This window comes from Anguilla rostrata, chromosome 3 (assembly GCF_018555375.3).
Source record: "Anguilla rostrata isolate EN2019 chromosome 3, ASM1855537v3, whole genome shotgun sequence".
NCBI lineage: Eukaryota > Metazoa > Chordata > Actinopteri > Anguilliformes > Anguillidae > Anguilla > Anguilla rostrata.
The window spans coordinates 17035060-17059228 of record NC_057935.1 but is presented as its reverse complement, the minus strand read 5'-3'; the positions used below and the strand labels follow the sequence as shown (position 1 = coordinate 17059228).

The following is a 24169-nucleotide window of genomic DNA, read 5'->3' as shown; positions in this document are numbered from 1 at the left end:
GTTCAAGTGGAACCGCGGAAATCAAAGAAAATTCAGTTATTTCCTTACAAAAACAGCCTTTCACAAGGCGTTCGCTGGAAGAAAAAAAAAGAGGATAAAGGAGCTTGGACCGTACAACCCGATTTACAAATTCAGCAGCAGGCAAGTGATCGAGGACGAGCCTACACCCGGGGCTTCTCCTGCTCTTGTTATGACGAATGGAGTTGGCTAGCTGGATGTGGTGTAAGTAATGCCTTTTATTGCTTTCCCTGTTTGCTATTTCAAAGTGTCGGCATCGAAGCGCTGTGGACAACGACGGGGGTACAAGACCTATAACATCTTTCTGAAAAATGCAAACGACATGAAAGTAGCTGCAGCCATCTAGACAATAGTATGAGACTACATTTTTTTGGCAGGCTTAGCATTGCTGAACATCTAGATGAAGGCTGCAGGATTGGCATTAGAAGGCACAACGAAGAGGTGACAAAATCGAATAATAGACTGCGTGAAATTTTGTGGAGCCTTTGAGTTGGTTTTGTGTGGCCATGATGAGAGTAAGAGCTCCGATAATCCCAGGATATTCCGTAGGTTGCTGAATTTAGTTGCCTCCTTTAAACTTCAGCATTCACATATTCACATTTTGTCCCGCAGATGGCAGCAGAAGGCTCTATAAATGACCTTGGAGTTAGCTAATATTTTCCTACTCTTTTTATGACTTCATAGAATGTAACAGTGGCAGTAAAAATGACTTTAGTAATTCCATATTTAGAACTTGAGCTGTTGCCTATTGGTAACTTTTGGTAATGTAGGTGAAATGGGCATTTTGTCATCTCTACATATTATTTTATATTATTAAGGAGGGCAAAATGTGTTCAACTAGTGCTACTGGCCAGTGTTTAGGCAACATTACAGTGTGTTTTTTTGCTGAGCTATGAAGTGCTGCTTCAGTTTGTTTGTCCCCCACAAAATTGCGCCCTCCAAACATTTTTTATCACCAGCCGCCACTGATATGAAGGATAGTAACAAGTGGACTAGGATGACTTATACACTTATACTAGTATGTCAATGTATTATACTCGATTGCTCTGTGTTGACAGAGAGGGGAAAAGTTACTACACAAAGACAGACGCTGTAACATCTACTTAGCTGTAAAGTTTGATGTGCTTTAACTTAAGTATTTCTTCAGGCTGATGTGGACGTTTAGACCACTGTAATAACATGTAAGATATAATTCACATTGATGTGGCATGACAGGGAAAGTATGACAGAATATAACAACTTAGAAAAACATTTTGTTTATGTGCATATACAGTGGTTTAGGGTTTCAGTTTCCGCTGCCGCCGCAAGAGATCTTGCCAGAGTTTCCACAGGAACTAGCTACTTGTTATTTGCAAAACCACCACCAACTGGCAATTTTTTCAGACAGTTAGCCTGTTAACAGTTAACAGTGGCTTGCGTCAAATTACCACTGCTCTTATTTTATCAGGAAAGGGGAGGAAAATACATTTTAATGACAAGCTGTTAATAGGGACATGCTTGTTACCCATAACTTTTTGTGTGCATTTGAGTGAAATGTTCGTCTACATTTACTTGGCAGACGCTTTCATCCAAAGCGATGTACAATAAGTGCATACCGAAGGTCACTGGAACAACTACAAAACACAGGTCCGATAATGTACAATACTCATTTTGTACAGTTATTCATTAGCCAAGAACACATTAAGTCCAGTTCACACATTGAGCAGTACTCTGACCTAATCTATGCTAAGTAAAACTAGGAGGTAGGCCTATTACAGGCTACAACATTAAGACAACGATACAAGGCACAATAAGTGCTGGATGGAGGTACATGTAGCATGAAAGAGGGGGAATTTAAGTGATAGAAATGATCCGCAGAGTGGTGATAGTTAGTTAGGCCAGCTGTAGACTGAAGAGATGTACCTTCAGACCACGGCGAAAGATGGGCAATGAGGGAGTGGTTTGTAGAAGGACCAGGAGTTTGTTCCACTATTGGGTAGCTAGAGTGGAGAAGCTCCGTGGGAGGGATGAACGAGAAACCTTTACCCTCGATGGCAGGGGGTGCAAGGTGCCCTGCTGCTGCAGAACGGAGTGGTCGAGCAGGCGTATAGAATTGAATCATGTCCTGCAAGTAGATGGAAGGGGTGCAGCGCCACCTGGGACCCCCTGAGGTCCAGTAAGGGGGCTCCTGGAACCCGAGCTTGTACTGCCACATTGATTTTAATAGTGATGACATTAGCAGCCTATTTACTTCACAGATTTGCCATTATCTAGTTTATAGCTGTTGAGATTAACGTATGGTGTTCTAACAATCTTGGAAGATATTCTTATTCTTTTGAAGCCTGTGTTTGAAAAGAACACAGAGAATTGACTAACAAACTACTGATGGAAAACATTAAGTCCATGCTTGCTTTTGCAGTAGCATAGAATAAAAAAGACCAATTGATGTAGCCTGATTGATCCTGATGTCAATTTATTGAAATGTGGAGAATATCCGTATCAACTCTTCTAGGTGGGAATAGTTATTCTTTCACTGAGCAAGGCAGGTTTATGAATGAATACCATTGCTACTGGCCAACATTAATGCAACGCAACTAATCGCTGAACATTTCATAATACAGAGAAAAATAATTTGAAACAGCCTTAGTGGTTCAGAATGGTCAGAAGTTCTCAGAACTGATCAAGTGACTCCACTGACATAGCTGCCTCATTGAGGTGTGGTTCTTGTGGTAGGCCAGTTAAACTGATAGCATTTTATAATCTAACTTTATATTGTTTGTAAAACAGGTAACTATAAGAACTTGCTTGCGTATTTGCTAGCTGATTGGCTAAGAACATACAGTATAGTAGGCCTATTCATAAGCAAATCACTTTATTGCTAGCTTTTAAAGTTTACTGGCATGCAATGCATAGCAGTCATATCACATCATAAACATGCATTACAGGGCCCAACATTAATGGTAACCCCTGAGCTACCAATCTATCGCAAATGAGCAGTTACAGTTTCTTTTTATTAGACCTATAGGGTTCAATGGAGAGACCCCAAACTGGCAGGCCAGTTGGAGGGCACTGCAGCGCAGATATGGAAGCATTTTCACGCTTGTGCTTAATATGTTGGGCATGTAATGCTTTACAATTGTGCGCCTGTTTTTTTCCTACCCTAATGTAGGCACAGGATCTAAAAATGTAGATAATAGTGCAAAAGGCAGAATTACTTCAGCAATTAATCAGCCTGTCTGGTTTGAGTATGAACTCAGTAGCTAGGGTGATTAAACAAAAAAAAAAAAAAGAAAAAGACTTCATACTTCTCACACAAAGAGAGAACTGGTTGTACAGTTTGTATCTCCTGTGCCACTTTCATGTTACATGTACCTTCATCTAGCAGTTACATTTTACTTTGTATCATTATCTTTATGTTGTAGCTTGTGATGGCTCGTTGATTCCCAGTGAGTCCCTTTTTTTACAATTTGGAACACTCCATCCATGCCACAGATCAGGGAAGCGCTCGTTTTGTGAGCTTCTTCTCTGTAAAGCAAAGGCAACATGTTTTTTTATCGCATTTTGTGAAAGGGCTAAGGGTCTGAACAAGTAAGGGGAATGCATGGGGGGGAGGGAGATGTGTGTTTTGTATTTCATCAAGTTTACATTTTGAATATCAAGGTCTAAAGAACATCTTTGCTTCTTATTATCAACTAAGTAGCTGATTACGATGTCCAGGTTTAGCTTCATGAATAACTCGCTGGATTTGACGAGGGGGATTTCCGAGCCAGAAACAGTAAGAAAACATATACAGACACTTCCTTCCTGCGGTTAACACAAGAATGTCTGATGATGGTATACTTGTTCCCGGTTATGGTTATACACTTTGTTGTACGTCGCTCTGGATAAGAGCGTCTGCCAAATGCCTGTAATGTAATGTTTAGTCAGAGAAATCACTTGATACTTACACAAAATGATATATATTTTCCCCAATATTTACATCTAGTATATTGTCATTCTTGATTGACTTTGAAGGCATGAAGGTAAATTTAAGGCTGCTCTGATAGTATTTTTCATATTTAACTATGCTGAAAAATGTGAGACTACTTCATCTAAAGACTGCAGCCTATGTTCAATCAGCAATGGTCGTTAACAAATATATCAAAGTGAAACTTTTTTTTTTTTTTTACATTTTCATGAGCTAATTTTGTTGATCACTAAAACATACACTTAATTTGGAGCCGCACTTAAACATGCCTCTGAAAAGCAGTCTGACGTACAATCTGACAGACACCATGTATGTTCAGCTAATTAGCTTAAGTCCTGCTAGCCACTTGGTGTGACAGAAGGTTTGCGGTAATTAGGTCACTGCTTCAACAGTATTCTGCGTGCAACTGTGAACCAGAAAAAAAGAAAAAAGTTCTCTGATCATGACATTTTGACACGATTTCTTGTTTCTGTGGCACAATTTACAGTTTATTGCAGGAGCACCCTGCTTTAACGACAGTGCAATAACTCAGAGAGAGAAGTAATTTAAAGAAGTGTTAGCGTAGGCATCCACACTTGCAGCCCACGTTAAGTTTCCGAGCACAAGCGACCTAGCCCTCAATAAATGTGTTCGCAAACTCTCAGCGCCGTTTGACCTTTAGTTTTATTGTCCTTGTTGTGCGGGTTGACTTAAGTGCCCCTACAGTGCTTGAAGGTTTCACGCTTGCCAGGCTTGGAGAGACAGCCTGTACCCTCAATCTGTATGCTACTGAAGTGTTCCGTTTTTTGAAAGACCTTGCTCTTGGGAGGGATCCATTTAAGGCGTTCAGCACTCTATTATCCTGAGTTAAAAAGGATGTCATTGAAATGGGTGTCCGCTATGTTATTTACTGGAGAAAGATTTGCCATGAAGGTCAAACTGGTGCTTTGCCAAGTATTTCAGTGAGAGAGAGAATTCCTGTGGAGGTTTTTATTTATTTAATGGAGGGAGCAATATTACTTCATAAAATATATGCATATATAGTGACCCTCTTAGCCTTTTAAAAGGTCATTGGCATTTTCATTTTTGAAGGGGTTAACAAAAGTTTATCAGTTTAACTGAAATAATTTAAAGATTTGGAAGGATGCATAGACTGCCTTGTCATTGCACAGGTCTTATACAGGTTGTAAACAAGAAGCTGCTGCCCTTAAGGAGAGAAGCAATAGGAAGATATAAAACTGATATTTATGTTTATAATTGTGAATAAACCCTACAATTCACAACCTACCTTGAACTTGTTGAAATGCTTTTCTTGCTTTGAAGACAAACCCCCAATGCCATATACCTGTCACTGCAAGAAACTGAAATAATATCACAAACTCCAGGAAAAAAATGTCCCTATATTTAGGGTGTGAATTGTGAAGAAAACAGAGGGGGAAACCAGTTGGAGTGGCTTAACCGATTGCGGACATCGGGGGGAGGGGCTTGGGGGAGGAGGTGTCAGAAGCTATCACAGATCTGGGAGTCAAGACATATAAATATATAATAATGGCGCAGGAATGATACCATCGAAAAAACAAATGTATGAGGTAACATTGCAGTATACTATATATAATAACTATAAATCTAAGTGTTAACTTTTATTTGTTGTTTGTGATGTATTATAACACATTAAGAATGAGAGGCAAGTAGCAGAGTGTGGTGCGGGGGGGGGGGTGGGGTGGGAGTGATACCATTCTTGTCTGGGATGAAAGGTTCCCCAGCCCCACCCACCCCCCCCCCGCCCCCCCCACCCTCCACCCTGTCAGTTTGCACCCTGCCTATAATGGTGCTGAGTGATCATCTTCATCCCTTACCATTTATGGGATATTTAGGCTTGATGCTGCTTTTCACTTCCATAACCTAACACCAGCTGATAGGCAAAAGAACAGTTTCATCTTCCTTATTCTGAACTCTGCATAATGGTGCGGTCCGACAAGCAATTAAGTAACTTTACCTTGGTGTGTCCATGTTTAAATGCTAGTGTGCGCATTATCTTATAGTGCTTGGTAACTTCTGTACCACCTTCATTTTTGCCACGGAAAAAATTCTTGTCACAACCTTTGACCCCTCTTAATATTTGACATTGTCAGTGGATGTGGGCCATTGATAAATATTCTCAGGCTGACCAGTGTGCCTCTGGGGAGTGAGAGGGTCAGATCAATTATGCTGGGCACATGTAGATCTATATCAAACCACAGGTGTGGACGTGAATCTCTGCTGGCATTGTGTCCACCGGAGGGGAAGCAGGCATGGCCCTTTCCTGAAAATCCCTGTTGAAAGCACTGCCTTTTGGTACAGAAAATCAAGGTCAAAGCTATCACCAGGTCTAAGGAGGGAAATGCCAAACAGTGTTGGGACAGACGGCCTTGTGAAGTAGCGCTTTGCGATGACGTAGCAGCTGTGTGGTTGCCGCCTCACTCATTGCTTTTGGGCGACTTGTTAGGCACTCTAGCTCAGGATCCATTAGCGAGAAGTTGTGCTTCTGTGCACTCTCCCCCTGGCCAGGAGAGCAGATTAAGGCAGGCTATCATTGTCGAACGTACAGCATGCTGCGCCCGTTTGCGTGGTATATCACTGCACTGAAAAATGCTGCTTATGGAATAACGAGTTGAAGCAGGACAGTAAGGCTATGAGATAATGCAATCTGAGGTGTGCTGGGTGACCAGAAGGCTGAATGCTGGTGGGCAAAGCCATGAACTGGGCTTTGCAGCTCACCCATGTGTGTCAAGTAAGTGGCGTCTCCTTAGAGACAGATGAGCGCCTTGAGCTGGGCTGCATGCTTTTAGGACAGGAGCCTTTAGAATGCTCTCTTTGTCCCAGGCTGTGGAACCATCGCTGTGGAAAAATAATGTGTCATTTAATCTGGGATGAAATCTGTGTCTTTATATACAGTGAACTCTAAAATTATTGACACCCTTCATGAAAATGAGAAAAAAATGGGTGCAAGAACACACACAATAAAATACAAACACATGCAGTTAGTCATATTTTGAGCTTAGACATGGGGGGGGGGGGGCTTATACGTTTTTTTTAACGCAATAATTTAATCACAAAACGTTTTATTGAGTAGTATGTTAAAGTAATAATCTCGAAGATTTTCATTAAAATAAATTAAGTCACTATCTGTCGCCGATTAGGTAACACAATGGTGATTGAGCCTATTATTATATTAATTTATATTATTATAAATATAATAATTTATGATTAAAGAACTGGGTGTCTGTGACGACATTCCCGGGAAAAAATCACAAGTGGCGCATAGTTAGTGACGCGTTTTTCATCATCCATCAGTGGTTGATCCGCCAGAGAAGGTAGACGGAGCTAACGCAACAAGCTCGCTCTTCAACTCACTTGCGTGTGAGCGAAGTACTGTTTTAGTAAAGTTTTTGTGTTACATGAGAGGTCATATTATTTGTTGACGATTTGATGACAATGTAACGTTACTAAATGACATAGCCTAGCTATTTGCACAGCTAACGCTAGCTACCGGACCATGTCAAGAAAGGCAACATTAGTTTAGACAACGTTGCACGCAGTATCCATCTCTCATATCAGGTAACGTTGCGTTAGCTAGCTAGCTAATGTAATTAACACAATTTAATGTCAGCTAACAATTAGAAAAAACGCTAGCTAATGCTACCGACTGGTACCGACCTTGCAAAACGTCTCTCGAATGCAATGCTACCTTGTTGCAATGTTGCAATGTAGCTAACTAAAGGCCAGTTCAGATCAATGATTCGGCTACGAGACTGGATGCAACTTGCAAAATTCCAAGACGTCTGATTGTAAACGTTCTAACTGCACTTGGCGATTTGACAAGGTGGGTCTTTTGAGACCCCAGGCAACGGCATCAGACGCTCTGCAACTAACCAGTTCACACCTCTGCAATTTTCTCTGCAACATTCTAAAACCGTTTTGTCTCGTTGCGAATCATTGATCTGAGTTGGCCTTAACGTTACCATTATTTACATTGCCATCAAGTTCATCAATATATTATAATGATCGGAATAAAGCCGTCTTTACACAGAGCATTAACCAGGGGTATAGGTGGAGCAGAGCCAGGTCTGATTTCAGTGTAAAGATGTCAAACCAGAGAAAACTAAATAAAAGAATACAGCAGTATGGATTAGTGTTATTATTTTATTACGCTTGCTCATATGGTTCTTCAGCCTTGCCCTTTTTTGATGAAATCTCCTTTGTTTTTGTTTTAGTATTCTTGTTGCTAATTTAACACCCAGCTCCGCTTTATTCTCGAACAGTTTGCTAGCAAAACCAGAAACACCAGCGGTAACATTTTGCAAGGCAGTTGTTTCAAAAATATCACACAACAATCATTCACGAGAAAGACTGTTTAGTGTGCACTAGATACATAATTGTACGAGCCGCAGTGAATCCCGCAAATTCTTCTCTGCAGTGTAAAGATGTTCATACCGGGCAAAAGGTGGATAAAGAACATCTGTGGAAATTGATCATCACTAATTCTACCCCAGGTCTGCTACAGCATTTTAACCCAGCTCGGCAGTGTAAAGGCAGCTTAAGTTAGCCTAATGTTAGACAATGAATGAGTGTGTACATAACATTACTCTTATAACAACCATTTTTTATTTAGTAAATAGTAAGTGTTATAGTTGGCGTGGCCCAGGTGCCAACTGACTGACGCCACACAGGCGACACTCGTTGGATCCGGTTGGATCTCTGGGAAGTGAGGTCCAAAAACACACCTGCGATTACTGCTTTTCGCCATTGGTACCGCCAAAAAGAACAAAACAGAAATCTTCGAGATTGTAACTTTAATGTTTTTTATGCAAAGCAGGTTTCAGAATTATTTGCACGTGTACAATTTATTGAGCAGAATGTATTTATTGAGCAGAATTATTGAGCCTCCCCTGGAGAGGATAATAGTACTGTGCCTCTTCCTGGATCTTGGATTACTCCTCCATGAAGAACATTTTGAGATCCTTGATATTTTTAGGTTTGCATTTGTGGACTAACCCTTTCCAATTCAGGCCGTAGGTTTTCAACAGGGTCCACGTCTGGAGACTGAGATGACCATTGCAAAACATTGATTTTGTGTTCCCGCAACGTTTTAATGTATTTTTGGGGTCGTTGTCTTGTTGAAAGGTCCATCTACAGCCAAGTCTCAACCTCCTGGCAGAAGCAACCAGGACTTTTGGACTAAAATATCCTTGTATTCAGTGGAATTCATGTCATTGATCTTAACATGAGCCCCTGGACCACTACATTACATTACATTACAGGCATTTGGCAGACGCTCTTATCCAGAGCGACGTACAACAAAGTGTATAACCATAACCAGGAACAAGTATGACGAAACCCCTAGAGAGAAGTACCGGTCCAAGTACAGGGAACAACCGCATAGTTCAACTTGGACCCTGATGGTTAAACTGATTAACACTAACAACGAGAACGGCAACAACGCAATCTATGGAAAAATAAAAATAAATAAAAATACAAGTAGTCAAGACAGGCGCATCAACTAAGTAACCTATGAAACAGCTGCCTAGTTACAACCCTAAGTTTAGTCATTTACAGGGGGGAAGGGAGGGATGGAGAGAGGTGCAGCCTGAAGAGGTGGGTCTTCAGTCGTCGTTTGAAATTGTTCACAGTCTCAGCTGTTCTGACCTCCACAGGGAGGTCATTCCACCATCGTGGGGCCAGAACAGATAGGAGACGTGTTCTGGAAGTGCAGGTGCGAAGAGGGGGAGGTGCTAGGCGTCCTGAGGTAGCAGAACGGAGGGATCTGGCTGGCATGTAGGGTTTGGCACTAGCATCAAAACAGCTCCAAAGCATCAATGACCACCACCATATTTTCCTGTGAATATCGGGTTCTTTTCCTTTTGTGAAGTTGTCTTTTGTCACAAAACGTGGCGATGGTAGCTATGGCCAAAAATTTTATTTTGGTCTCATCTGATAACAATATATGATTCCAGTTTTAGTTCCAATAATTCTTAGAGCTTCAATTCATGTGTTGCTCTCAGTAAGGGCTTTTTTTGTGCCACCCTTCCAAAGAGTGTGTTGACATGAAGGTGGAATCTAACAGTTAATTTTGAAACTTGATGACCCTAAGATTCAACTAAATCTTTCTGTTTTAAAACTGTAATCCTTGGGTTTTTCTTTGCCTTCCTCTCCATCTTCCTCACTTTGCATGGGGGCAATATGCACATGTCCTCTTCCTGTAACTGTTCCACCAGACGTCTGAAGCTTTTAAATTAAATGCGGGGGGGGGGGGGGCAACTCCTTTGTGGGTTGGAGGCTGTTTTCCGTCACGCTTGGGAGGATTAAGTTAAGTTGTTAGCATTTTTGGAGGTGCACTCTCAGCGAGGAGTTCCACTTCCCGTCACCTCCCTCGTCTCCTTGCCTCGCCCCTCATCTCCTGAACTGAAGCTAGTCCACATCGCACCGTTGCCATAGAATCCCACCTGTCTGTCCTGCTGGTTTCCTGAGGCACGGTTCTGGCAGGCATACACTGACGGATTGATAGTCCTGCTTTGCACCAAGCTCTGTAAAGCCCCTAGCAATGCCTCCCGCCCACCTCCGGCTGTGGTCATAAGGTGGTGAAGGCTGGATTCACACCAGATCAGGCAATGCGGCAAAAACGACAGTCTTCCCATTCATTCGAATGGGGGTAGTGCGTTTAGGCTGCGGGAGTGAGGACCGCGTGGAGTGCAGAAAAAAAAACGCAGCGGCCTGCGGGAAGAAAGTAGAACCAGAATCAAGTTTTGCCATAACGCAACCCGAGTCACGTTGCAGTGGCCAATCACATAAGTTGTTTAAATTACCATGTAGAATTCCGCTGTTCACCGAGCAACTGTCAGATGAATTGATGACACAATTCATTTCCTAAGATTTGATTTTATGATCGTCATCGTGAATTGACTGTGCCGGTAATGGGACAAGTACCGAAACAATAGTTACTAGCTAAATATCAATTCCGAACGTTAGAATTAAGTTGTATAAAAAAGATTTGCTATTTAGCAGTTCTTGCATGCTAGTTTATTGTACCTAGCACTACGGAGTTCATGGACCAAACGATGATACTCTCCCAGTCCTCGCTTGGTTTATTTTGTGTACCCAGCTTCAACATCTGCATCTGGCTTGCAGTCTACGCTGCAAAATAATGATAGCAAGAAGCTTCCTTCAGTTTGTGTTTGTGTCCATTAGTTTGAGATAGCAGACAGGAAATGGAGGGGGGGGGTTAAAGTTCACAACATGACGTCACACAAATGGGCCATGTAGTGACACACCGACACCTCCGCACAACCCTGCGGCAAGGTGCTGCATTGCCTGATCTGGTGTGAATCCAGCCGAACAAAGCTTTGTTGACATCGGCCCTGCCTATGACAGTTAGCGAGAGCCAGGATTATTGCCTTCATTTAAACATCTAATTCCGCTGAAAACGAGCTGAGAACAGCTGGTATGTCTACACTTAAGATAGTAACTATGGGCACAGCATGTCAGACAGTGAATCCTGTTATACAACAGGATGTCAGATATCTGGTGTTTAGATTATGGCCTGGATACCATATTAAATTGTTTATAAGAATGCGGCCTGCCCTTCACAAACATCAAAACACCTTCCACGCCTTAACTTGGCATCATCCAATGAGGCCAAACATCCTCAATCAGTGCTGGGTAAGGTATTAATTCCACCAGTTTACTGCAGACTGACCTATGAAAAAATTCAACAATTTAATAGATAATTCTAATTTTCAACAATGATTATTCATTTTAATCAAGTAAAATATATATTATATGTTGGTTAAATGAGGGGTTCTAGCATGCAGTACCACTTGTGTTTAGTATACAGAGTTCTGAACATTTTAACAAGGGCATTGACTGTTGTTACTGCTGGATTCAGAAAATAAACCTAGTTTGAAGTAATACTCACTTGTCCAATAGCATTGTCAAGCAGTGGCACAGTTAAAATGTGATACTAAAACTGATTGTTGTATGCAGTTGCCCATAGTCATTCTCAAGTGGCTTTGGTGCATACATATTTATCTGGGGGTGAATGAAAGACTGCATTGACTAATAGAATTCAACTTTTCATAATACTTAGAAAGAAAAACATCACAGGCCTTGTCGTGTATGTACTGCAATGGCCATCTTTTATCTTGTCACATACTTCCGTTTACGTCTATGAGATTTATCATTGTTTGTTTGCTGCTGTTGAGCTTTCATGTGGACTGGTAATCTGATCTGTTACCAGATGGATTATTAATGTTTTATGAAAAGAAATTGAAGTCATTTTTTCTCTCTAGAATGGACACCTGCCATCAAATGTTCTCTTGCCATTGACCTTTAAAGGTAAGAACACAAAGCTGTATGTTTACTCACTGTAATAAAATGATTTGTAGAGATGGAAAAAGACAGCGGGCCGTTGTTAATTTACTTGCCGCTAATATTATTCTATCGATTTCCTCTCTCAGTGGAATAAAGGGAGGTCATATCTAAGATATGATTAGTTTTAGCTTTCTAATTTCAACTTATTATTTTCCCCTCTTGTTAAGGGTGAAGGGTTTACACTGACTGTAACAAATATTGTAGTCATTTCAAAAGGCATACTTACATGCGACTGTCACCACAATAGATTTTCTTATTGAAACCAAGACAGGCAAAGCGGTGGATGATGGTAAGTTAACATCAGGGATTTTCTGATTGCTAAAGAAAACCGTGCGACCCTGTGCTGAAGGCTCTGATGATTCAGCACCAGTTTTGTTCTTGTGACTCCACGTTGCTCATTTTTCTGTTTGAAAGTCACTCATGCTACATTTCCAAACCGCTGAAAAGCCTTCTTTGAGAATAATATTTAGAATGCTTTTGACTTTTGGAATTAGCTTGCAACCTCAGACTTTTCCTGTTGTATAAACCGAGCCATCATTTATTGAATGGTGGTACACTGAGCCTTGGGCTGTTAGGGTACCACATTAGTCTGTGTTTATACCATGCTCTCCGGTGATGGCTCTGGTTTTCTGTTTCTTAGTCAAACTTTTCAGGCTTATAAGCGTATGCCACTCAGAGCCTTACCAGGTTGACCCTGGTGAGAGATAAATCCATCTCACTTTTTGGGGATAAACCACCCAGCTTTTCCTAATAAATTAATGGTAAGTCACTTCTGATGTGTAATGACATTCTGTAAGTGTGACACTAATTGAAGGCTGCAAGTCATACATTAAATAATATTGCAGTGCATCTGTAAATAAGTCAATCGCTGAACAATGAACGTGGCATAGTGTAAACAAATCTCACAAATTTCCCTGTTCAGATAGGATGGGCCTGTTCTATACCTGGATGACCAGTGTATGTGCAAATTTTTTTTTTTTTTTGCCAGTTACACTGGCTTAATGAACTAACTGGCTGTAAACACCAATATTGGATTACTTGTAGATTAGCCCACAGTAAAGTGCTGTGAAATGCAGACACAAACACCTCATTGGCCAATCGTGCTCTAGAGGTAGGTCCTGTGGGGCTATTTCTGTCTGTTTCCTGTGCATATTTATTTTGCATGTAGCCTCAAGTGTTGTTATGCATGTTTTCATCACCACATTAAGGCAAAACTGTTTCGATAAACCAAGACTTAAAATATATATTTCGCATCCTCTTTCTGGACCACACTTACATTTTGAAACCATATTAACAGCCTTTCTGAAATATCTAAACACTGATGGGTAATTATTCTCTCATTAACTTGCACACCTGTAGTTTCATTTCAGAGGTTGTTGTGTGGAGGCTTCTAACAGAATGAACACTGTAATAAAGGATATCCAGATCTCTGCAGCAAACATGAGAAGACTTGTTTAATGTACTTGCTGAACTATGTTTGATCCTTGCTCCTCTGCTTTTGCCTAATATGCTTAAATTAGATCAAATGATGATGGGTGGAGGTTGGAGAAGTAGACAGGATAATTTATATGCCCCTCTAGGTTGGCTCATGCCCTAAGTTTTTTATTGTACATTTACTGAACCCTGGCCACGATGAGAACAAGCCACTACAAGTTATTAAATAGTTCATTTTACCCCGTGGTGATGGATGACAAAGAATTCCTTGATAAATAATTCTCACCAAACACACATAGACAAACACACACACACACACACACACCAGCATGTACATGCAGGCATGCCTGGATGTACACAGATTCCTGTGCATGTTAATCTACAGACTCGACACCCTAGCGTTCACATTCATTCTGTATTAAACTGTGCACACAAACAAGTTGAGTCTGGGTGCAGTGTATGACAATAAGGGACCCCTTCAGATTTCAGGCCTTGTGTCCTTAGGACGGAGTGAAGAAAACTTCCAGACATCCTTCCGGTCCCATTCTCTCATTCCCTCCCCAGTTTTTTCAAATCCATTTGTCCCTGGAAGGCGGAGGCCCCGCCCCCCCTCATGCAGGGAGATTTTGGGCACAGTCCATTCGTGCTGTGATAGTCATCGTGCGAGGTGACATTAGGTCAGAGTGAAAAGCTCGTAACCTGGAGTAATCTCACACCTCCCCCTAGCCCTCTACCCCTCCAGGCATTCAGAAGGTGAACATTGTTCCTGTAAGTTATTTAATTACTGTGAAGGTCTAAGAAAGAAAAGTTATTTTGTACTTCTCTGTTTTTTGCTCAGATAATTTTCCAAGGACTTTTTGACTAATTAAAAAAAAAAGACTGGGAATATCTCTTTAAATCTATGAATAGATGTCTCTTTTTTATTTTATTATAAAACAACATTTTAGTGGAGGCTGAGGAAATGCGTGAATTATTTGCAGTTCCCTTCTCTGACGTCCACAGACACTGTGCTTTGAGAAAAAAAAGCTCCTTTTAATTCCCCCTGATTTGACCGCTTTGGGATCATGTCCATGTCAGTGTCCTCCTGTCCGCTCACTCTTGCTCCATCCGCACTCTTCCATCCGCAGTTTCGCTCAGAAGGCCTGTTTTAAACACTGTATTTTACATTAGCGTTTTGGCAGACGTCCTCCTTCCTGCAGTGGCAGTTTGAAGGATGTGGTTACATCCTCAAACCTGACTTTTAATAATGAAGCATGTAACCTATGACCAGACCAAACTCCAGTTATAAAAGACAAACATTTATTTTCTTACAAAAAAAAGATAAAAATAATTTTTAAAAAAAACATTAACATGAGGAAACAATGAGTCCAGGGATTTGTCAAAAGTCCCTCAGGTCCCCTTCCTCAAAAGAAAACTAAATAACAGGAACTAGCAACAATTGCTACACAGATGGGGTTTTTGTTCCAGGAACCGTAAACAGTTTGACAGAAGCTTTTATCCAAAGCTACCTACAATAAGTGCAATATGTTACATTTAAATGTGACTTAGTTTTGTCTCACACAGACTCGTCTGTGTGAGACGAGATTAAGTCAGAGCGATAAGCTCCTCATCTGAAGTAGCCTCATATTTCTCTGAGTAAAGTTGTGTTCTGTTATTTTCAATAGCCTCTGGATGCCAGAGCACATCTTTCTTCGATCGTTCAGCACAGTTTGACTTGTCCTGCTTTGTTTGGTGATATCTCCCCTGCTGGGATAAGTACCCATTCAGTGCTCGTAGTCCTGCAGCAAATGCACCAAATTAGACGCACGATGCACCAGTCATAAAAGACCGATGGCAAGAGAAAGCGGTCTTTTTTGTTAACACCATGTTCAAGTGATCCCATCTCAAAAACACATCACTTTTCTATTTTTCTCAAAGACAGCAATGCGAATTGACGCACCAAGAAGCCCTTTTTTCACCCCTAAAAACATCCCCTATCAAATTAGAAAACACCTATTGCAACTACATTTTCTTGTGGGGAAAAATTTTTGACTTTGTATTCGGACTGTATTGTTGCCATTGATCTACATTGAAATGGGTGGCTGATACACCTATACTGGAGCCAACCACACTGGAGCTAGTGCGCAACGTCTCTCAACAAGAGCAGGAAGTTGGCTTCAAAAACGCAGCCCGGTGTTGGCCGCTTGATGTAAACAGGAGTTACCCGGGCCGTAAATTTATGGTTATGAAAGGTCAGAGTTCACTAAAGTGCCAGATGTGCCGCACTGTAGCTACGAATGGCAAATGCATGGCTGGTCTTAGGGCAACCTTAAAAAATGCAAATGTAAATGTTACTATTTACATTTTTCAAAAATGCTTGTGGGCGTTTGGGGCCCCTCTGCATGTCAGGGACTGTTTCATTTGCAGCTGTTAAAACTGCCACGCACACCTCTGGCTGTCATTTACCATTAGTGATTGTTACATCACCATTTGAACATTCAGTTAAGAAGACATTGTAATTACATATTTGCTCTGCCAGGAAGGGTGTGATACTAACGATCATGCTGCCCTACGCCGCCATCATGAGTCGCTTGGTGCAGTGGTGAGACGAGTACTCAGTTTAAAGGAGTTTTCATTGTTTCATCAGTTCTTATCTTCATGAAAATAATTTTTTTTTTTTAAATGGAACTCCCAGCATGGGGTGGTGCCTGACTTGCGTTTTGTAACCTTTGACCTCTGCTGACATCACAAAGTAAGCGGCTCACTTCCCAATGACCCACACTGCGCAGATTTAACATGTGTAATCCCCTTAAGGGGGTGTAGGCTAGGTCAATTTTACAGCAGTTTCCCACCCTCAGTAGCTGAACCAGGGAAACTGCTGTAAAATTGTGGTTGCACACGCTCGGCAAAATGATTTTATTAATGAAATTTGACTTCTTCACCTGTATCTTGGTTGAACGCTACTCTTGTGCGCCGCTGCATTTGATCAGGATTTTTGGCTGTGGAAGCTTCCAGAATGATATTAAACAGACTGTTTTGGATCTGATGAGCCAATGGATAATTAAGTGTGGAGTCTGTTGTTTTTGCTTATGCATCGCCAAGACTGCTTTCATTCTGTCTCTTGGCCTCTTTCACTGTCACTGCTTGTCATTCTGTTCATACTGTTCTCTCTGTCATTCTCTTTTTGTCTCTTAGGGAGTTGAAATGTTGAAGCGTGTTTTCAAAGTTCCTTTCCACTTCCACACTCTCAGACATGCAAAAATATTTATTGAAAACTATTTGAGGAGGCTGTGGGTTTGCATTTCCGGGTTTAAAGAGCGGAGGGCTTCTTTAACAGTCTATGTCTTTAACGTGTGTGTGTGTGTGTGGGCGCATGCATGCCTTTGTGCACATGTCTGTGTGTTGTACCTTATAAGTATAAGAGAACGGCATTGAATCTGACTGCATACCTTTCACTCTCTGTAGGTAGCAAACCTCATAGGCCTGCGGCATCAACCTCAAGAGCCTGTTAGCATCCTACTTTCTCATTCTCTCCGCCTCAACCACAGACTCACTCATGTTTCTGTTTCTGCATGAGATAAGCTAGCTTCTCACCATCATCCTCCATTTTGGCTGCTTCCCACAGAGTTCAAAGGACATCACTATGAGCCTTCAGGGGTTCATCGCTTGCATGCCAGACATTTTCTTTCCTGGGCTTTGAACAGCTGTAATTTGTGTGTGGCACAAGTCTGGAGAACCTTTTTTCGGACATTGCCTTACCGGAGAATAGAATGTCTTGCCCGTGTCTTGTCTACCCATGCATGGCAGCTTCAGCTGATGAAATATGTCCCCTTACAGAAGGAGATATTTTGCTGAGCGTACGGTTTTTCAGAATCTGTACAACGTCCTGTTATGACCAGAATGTGTCCTAGATCCACAGCCTGGTTGTATTTTGGGCTGTAGAAAATAAAACTCGACTGATTGCTTAACTGGTTCAATGAAACGGGTGGAGAAATCAGTCGGCCCCTGTGGCGTGCCTCAGCATGGCGTGCTAAGCTATCAGAGCTGTGTCATTGCACTCGAAAGTCTCACTTCCTCTTCCCTGCTGCTCATTATAGCTTGTTTTACCCTCGTGTTTGAGAGGGCTCTAATGGTTTCTAGTTGGTCTTGTAACCTAAAGGTCACAGGCTCAATTCCCCGGTAGGACACTGCCGTTGTACCCTTGAGCAAGGTACTTAACCTGCATTGCTTCAGTATATATCCAGCTGTATAACTGGATACAGTGTAAATGCTGTGTACGTTGCTCTGGATACACTATTATGACTGGCTAGTAATCAGGGCCCATTCCTTTATGCTAGAGTAAAGTCTGATGGGTACCCATTTATCAATGAACAATTTATCATGCCCGCAGTATCAACTTTGTACACTTTTATGAAACACATATATCTTACATGTAACTCAGATGTGTGATGATTATGTATCATGTTTTGATTAAATATTGATGTATCATAAATCATTCAACTATATGCAGTACATTTGTGTTTTAACACTAGGAGGTTTAACATGCTCCTTGTTCAACTAGTTGTATTCAGTTTAAACAAGGTTATGTATTACCTAAATGTGTACATATATAGCCTCTAAGCACAAATTGCCTTTGAGGAAGATAGATCAAGAAAATAAGAATAAAAATAAATACAATAAAATAAAAAAATGAAGATTTCTTCACAATAGACATAGGCCTAATTATTTTTGAGGGGAAGTTGAAATTGTAACTTAAAGCAAGAAACTCGTCTAGTATCTGAAACTCCTCAGAACGTATTTAAATTATAACTTTACAGCAAAAAAACTTGTGTAGGGCATACATAGCAAGAGCATTGACTTAATCAACGGTAATTTCAAACAAGTATTTATTTTTATTTGTGAATACAAGACGGACTATGCTATGTTTGACTTGTATATACACACACTGTGCTTAAAGAAGAACGCTTCTGTGACCTGTGACGTCGTTCTCTGAGAGGAGAATGCAACGTACCTATATGTTCCTTGTAAGCGGTGAACTAATGACATGGAACAGGTTGACGTAGCGGTTGTTTCTTTTGGAGTCATTGTTAGAAACTGTGTGTGTGTGTGTGTGTGTGCCCGTGTGCGTGTTTGTGTGCGCACTTCATCTGTTAATGATTCGTTTTATTTTTTATTTTGTAGGGCCTTGCCGATGTCTGTTAACCAAATGGATTCAAAGTAGGGGTAGCTGTTGTGGTAAGTATCATCCTGTCATTCTGACTGTCAACAAATACACATGCACACGGGCATGCGGACACACATGCACACACACACACACACACAAATGCATATGTACTCTATTTGGGTGTGGTCATTCTGTGCACCAGTGGGAAGTATAAATGCAGTTGTCAGAAGATGACACCAGAGGAGGAAATGGTTTAGTAAAAAACAGAAATAGAAAAGAAAAAGATATGAGAGAGAAAGTGAGAGGAGAGTGTGATGGAGAAAGACAGTGAGGGCATACAGAGCTGGCACACAGGGAGCTGGGGATAGAGGGATGCTTTTTGGGCTGTGTAACATGCTTCTTTGGGGTGCTGTATGTTCCCAGGACCTGTCCTGCCCCCCGCCCCTGTACATCCTGGGCCGGCCCGGGTTCTGAGGCGGGGGGTGGGGGGAGAAACCCACGATGAAGTCCGGCATGAGGCGGTGGAAGCTTCTGGTTGCCATGGCTGCGTGGGCCGGGCTGTGCGTGGCGCTGTTAACCTACTACATGGACGGCCACTCCGATGAGCGGCACTCCTCTGCCCCGCTGTCCCACGCCGACGCCCGCCGCCTCACCTCCATCCAGGCCGACAACCGGCCCACAGCGGCCTCGCGTCCAGAGGCCGCCAGCCCCGCCCCCGGCCCGCGCTCGTCCCGCCCCCTGGGCGGAGACGGACGCCAGGGGCCGGCGAGGGGGCCCCTGACCGCGCCGGCCATGGCCAACTCAGGGAACGAGGCGGGGGGAGGAGGGTCGCCGCGGACGACGCGGAACAGGAAGCGCCAGGAGAACCCGAAGGAACTGGAGATGCAGTTGTTGTCCAAGACCAATACAGTGATCCGCAAGCTGTGGAAGGGCGAAGGCGCCGCCCACATGCTCAGCCCCCACCTGCAGAGGGCCAAGATGGAGTACCTGAACGCCAACAAGCACCGCGCGGTCTACAGGGGGCGCCGCAGGACCCATCTCCGAGGCCAGGAGCTGCTGTGTGAAATGAAGAAGCAGGTGCAGATCCGGGCCCTGGATGGGACCGAGCAGCCCTTTTCCGGGCTGGGCTGGGACCGGCTGGTTCCCACCCAACCCCTGGGGCAGCTCTACAAGGCCCCGTTCCGCACATGTGCGGTGGTCTCCTCCGCGGGGGCCATCCTCCACTCCTCCCTGGGCAAGGAGATTGGTGAGTTTCTCAAGGGATTGTAGGATTTCTGGAGGTTCTGTTTTGTGCTTTATTGTCTGCGATTCTAGAGTCACCTGATTAGCTTTTTTATCCCCCAATCCACAAACCAAATTGTGGATATCTCATCCCCTTTTCTCATGGTTTGTGCAACACCCCTCAGGTAGGTGCTATGGGATGCCAAGAGCCACTAAGAATCTCTATAAAAGGTATTTTGTTCCGAATGCAGTACGCACTCTAAATTCCTAAACTTGGAATACAAATGTGCTGTATGGTTGCACATTAGCAAATCTTGCTGTTCAGTCTGTTATGAGTACTTTCATGATTAAATAGCCTATGTGATTTATGTTTGTAATGTGTTTTATATGCCACGTGTAGCCAAGGACAAATTTCCACATGCGTGGATAATAAAGTTTCTCTAATCAAAAATCGAATTTCATCCGAGCTCTATGTTATTGGATTCCCATAGTTCACAGTGTGTGTTTCCTGAAGGAAATGCAGAGCATTCTTGTAGCAGTGGAATAAGGAGGATGGCAGCGGCTACGTAAAACCACTTTACCGGCGTGCAGTTTAGGAGCTGAAGAACCCCTGTTCTGTGCGCCTCCGCTGGAAGGCAAGCCGGCTGAATCCTCAGGCTATGACAGCAATCTGTCGGCGCGGTTGGGGAGGGGAGGGGATTTGAGGGGAGGACGGGTTCCAGACGAACTGACAGCCAGGCGCCGCGCGTCCGTACGGACGCCCGATCTGGACTCTCCTCCCTCGCCACCTGTCTGTGCGGCGGGTGCCTGGCGCCTCCCGCTCGGAGCGCGTGGCAGTTCCCTCGGTGCACAGACCCACCTTCGTCTGGGGGCGTCTGTGCCCGGCCGTGCTCTGGTACCAAGTTCATTTTTGTCCCGTCTATATGTCAGGTGAGGTTCACCTCTCCCCCCTGCCCTAATTCTGTACCCTGAATAAGGCAGCGGGTGTGTGACTATCTCAGCAAGTAATGTGAAGTATCCAATCCATCCAATAGTCAGCTCCGACAGTTCGGTTTACTGAGCAGTGTCTCTATGGAGCTGTGGGGGAGTTGATGCTAGCCCCCCTTGTATTTTATAGGTCTCCGGTTACAAAGGGAATGGGGCTCTCTTTATTTTCCTCGGTTTCTAGTTTCTAAGGATCAGGGGCATTGCCGGAGGCAAGAGGTCACTGGTCCTATTTCTAAAAAAGGCCTGCAACACAAAGTCTTATTGCCTGCACCTTGGGAATGACAAAAAGTGTGTAAAACACCTGGTGCCCCCATTGATTATGTAATACATTGGATGTGTACTGTGAAAACACACACTCATGCACACACACATACACAAACGCATAGTATATGGTTCCATTATGTCCATGTCCTGGACTGGAGTCATTGCAGACAAACGGCTTTAATTGTCAAATGTGTTGCAGCAGGAGCACTTGTTCCCACAGCCAACGATGGATCTGTGCTAGTACAGTCCTCCACTGCCTGGAATTTTGGGAATAGTGAGAAAGCAGAGTGAGTGTTAGGTAAAACTGAGCCTGCCGTCCCTGCGGGGGAAATTAAATTAGCAGGACATTTAAGAGGGTTTTCCCTTACAGCGCATTCTTTCAAGGGAGCAGATCCTGGCATGCAAAGTTACGGTGCTGCGTCAATACATTTAGCCTAATTCTCATATCCTCTGAAGATGGGAATAGAGACTGTACTGAGGGAAATTATCTCTTTGTCAAGGACAAACAATGTTATTCTGAGCAGTTCAGATTAATGATCTAGATTCTTAGTTGTTGACCATCGTTGAGAAAATGATTTCACAATTGGACACCAGAAAAAATGATTATTTGTTGCTCAGGAGTGGGGAATACTATGGTAAAAGTAGGGAGGTGGTAAATTTCCGCAAATCTACATGGCTTAAAAGCCTCAATTAATCAGACATGTTATTTGGCTGCGACTCAAACTAAATGAATCATGCTTCACTTCAAAACAGTTTTAATTAAATGTTTGGCTAAATTGGTTGTCTTCTCCAAATATATTGAAGCAGTTGGCCCAGTTACTTCTCCTGGCTATTTTTATTGGCGTAATTTTAGAATTTTTATCTCCCTCAGTCCCGAGTTCTCAGAGATCTTTTGTACATTTTCCTTTTCAGGCATTATAAGTCTTATTTTGTTAAGTTGCACTGTAACCATACATGAATAAATGATTGAATAGGCACCAGCTGCAAGGCTCTGATTACTGACTGTTGAAAGAATCCTGAATAAAACAAACCTTGCTTGAGTTAGTCTTTGCTGACCTCTAGCGGAGCATATAATCAATTGCACTCATTAATGTTCATTTCCATTTCAAGTTCAGCACTTTCCAATGTACACTGTATGTGGGATAGGCAAGATAGCAAATGCTTTCAAAGCATTTTGAAGCTCCCATAAATACTCAAGTGTTTATGATTATGTATAACTTGGATTAATAATAACATTGTTATTATTATTATTATTATTATTATTATTATTATTATTAGTAATGATATTAATAATGACAACAACAAAACAACAACAATCATTATAATTATTATTTTATTTTTTTAATTTTTTAAAAATTATTTTTATTTTCCCTTCTAAATTTGTTTTCAAACTTGCTTTTTGAAAGCAAGACAAAGGCATGCTGGGAAACCCACAGAGGTTACCACTCCTTGCATTCAGGACTATAGTCACCCTCCCAGAACTAATAGCCTCCCCACAAGCACTGAAAACCCTGCGTTTGTTGTGGGGACAGCTGCTGCTAAAGTGACCTTTAAAGAACCGGAACGCGACGAACACTCTCCGCGCATCCGGTGCGGTGAAATGCGTCTGGTCTGACTCCGAGCCGGCGGAGCGGACGTCGTCCGCGGGAGGCCCGCGAGGGAAGCGGCGGGCTCGTTTTGTTGGGGTGTCGCGTTTCGTGCGCGCGCGCCACACCGCTGTCAGCTGGCTCCCTTTCCCGCAGACGGAACGGCACATCTGCGCCGCTGCGCCACGGAATGGCCGTGGGTGAGCCGCATCCTGTCCGAGGATGACGAGGACGAGAGCAAAAAGCAGGGTGGCTATTTGTGTCCGTGCTCTGAAGCAGAGCGGGTCTTCACAACTGTCGAAAAGAACTGAAACTCAGTGCAAAAAGTATAAAAAGCTCTGTAACCCTCCAATGGAGCCAGGTGTGAAAACCACATGAGAGTCTCGAGCTGTGGGAAAAAGTGCTCGGCTGGTGCCAGTCGCTAAAAAAAAAAAATAGATAGTTGCTGTCAGTCAGCTCCGCCCACCACCAGCCCAGTTCCAGTTCTTTTATATCTCCTGTTCATTTTCGGAAACAAAACGTATGTGATAAGACCATGAATCGTCTTCGAGAAGTATCCCAGGGTAGGAGCACTGATCTAGGGTCAGATTACCCCTGTCCATATGGTAATCTTATCCAATACGGGCTAAAATACTTGACTGGCCTCAGATCAGTACTCCGTATTTTGAGGCGTTACATGAATACAAGTCCAGATTAGGTGCATCTCTCAAACTGTGAAGAATCCGAGCTCGGAAACAAAAACGCCAACGCATATTGGTGATGATTGAAATTTCTAAATAGGAACACTGTTTGAGTGACTGACTATCTGCTGAATTGATGTCTCAGAAACTGGCGAAAGCCATATGTTATGTTATGTTTTAATGATATATGTTTTTTTTCTATTCTCATACTCATGTTCAATCAATGAAGGTCAGCAAATGTGTCTGTCAGAGGACAGTAATGGATGGGTGAAAGGCGTGTTTGAAATCTATTTATGTCATGCATCCGGTGGAGAAAATGTGCGGATTGATTTTTGTGTGTGGTGAGAAGAGTCCAAACGTGTGCCCATCATCCTGCCCGTATACCTTGTGCAAGGGTGTGATTGTGTGTGTGTGCGTGTGTGTGTGTGTGTGTTCCCTTTACCCCCAACTCAGTGTTGTGAGAGAGTTAGCTAACAGTAAGAGACAGTAAGAGAGTTAGTTAACA

General features: G+C 42.7%; 1 protein-coding gene across 3 annotated transcripts in view; it reads left to right on the top strand.

Moving 5' to 3' along the window:
- Positions 1-24169, top strand: part of LOC135250333 (beta-galactoside alpha-2,6-sialyltransferase 2-like) — a 40612-nt gene that overhangs the window by 3470 nt on the left and 12973 nt on the right. The window contains exons 1-4 of one of the 3 annotated variants that reach the window (XM_064326534.1): positions 6386-6713; positions 12268-12313; positions 18944-18997; positions 19350-20172. In XM_064326534.1, coding sequence (XP_064182604.1) covers positions 19428-20172 — 745 coding nt within the window. In that variant the 5' untranslated portion in view covers positions 6386-6713; positions 12268-12313; positions 18944-18997; positions 19350-19427. Of the gene's footprint in view, positions 1-6385; positions 6714-12267; positions 12314-18943; positions 18998-19349; positions 20173-24169 lie in introns of those variants that run through there. The other 2 variants (XM_064326532.1, XM_064326533.1) reach the window with 2 other exon arrangements.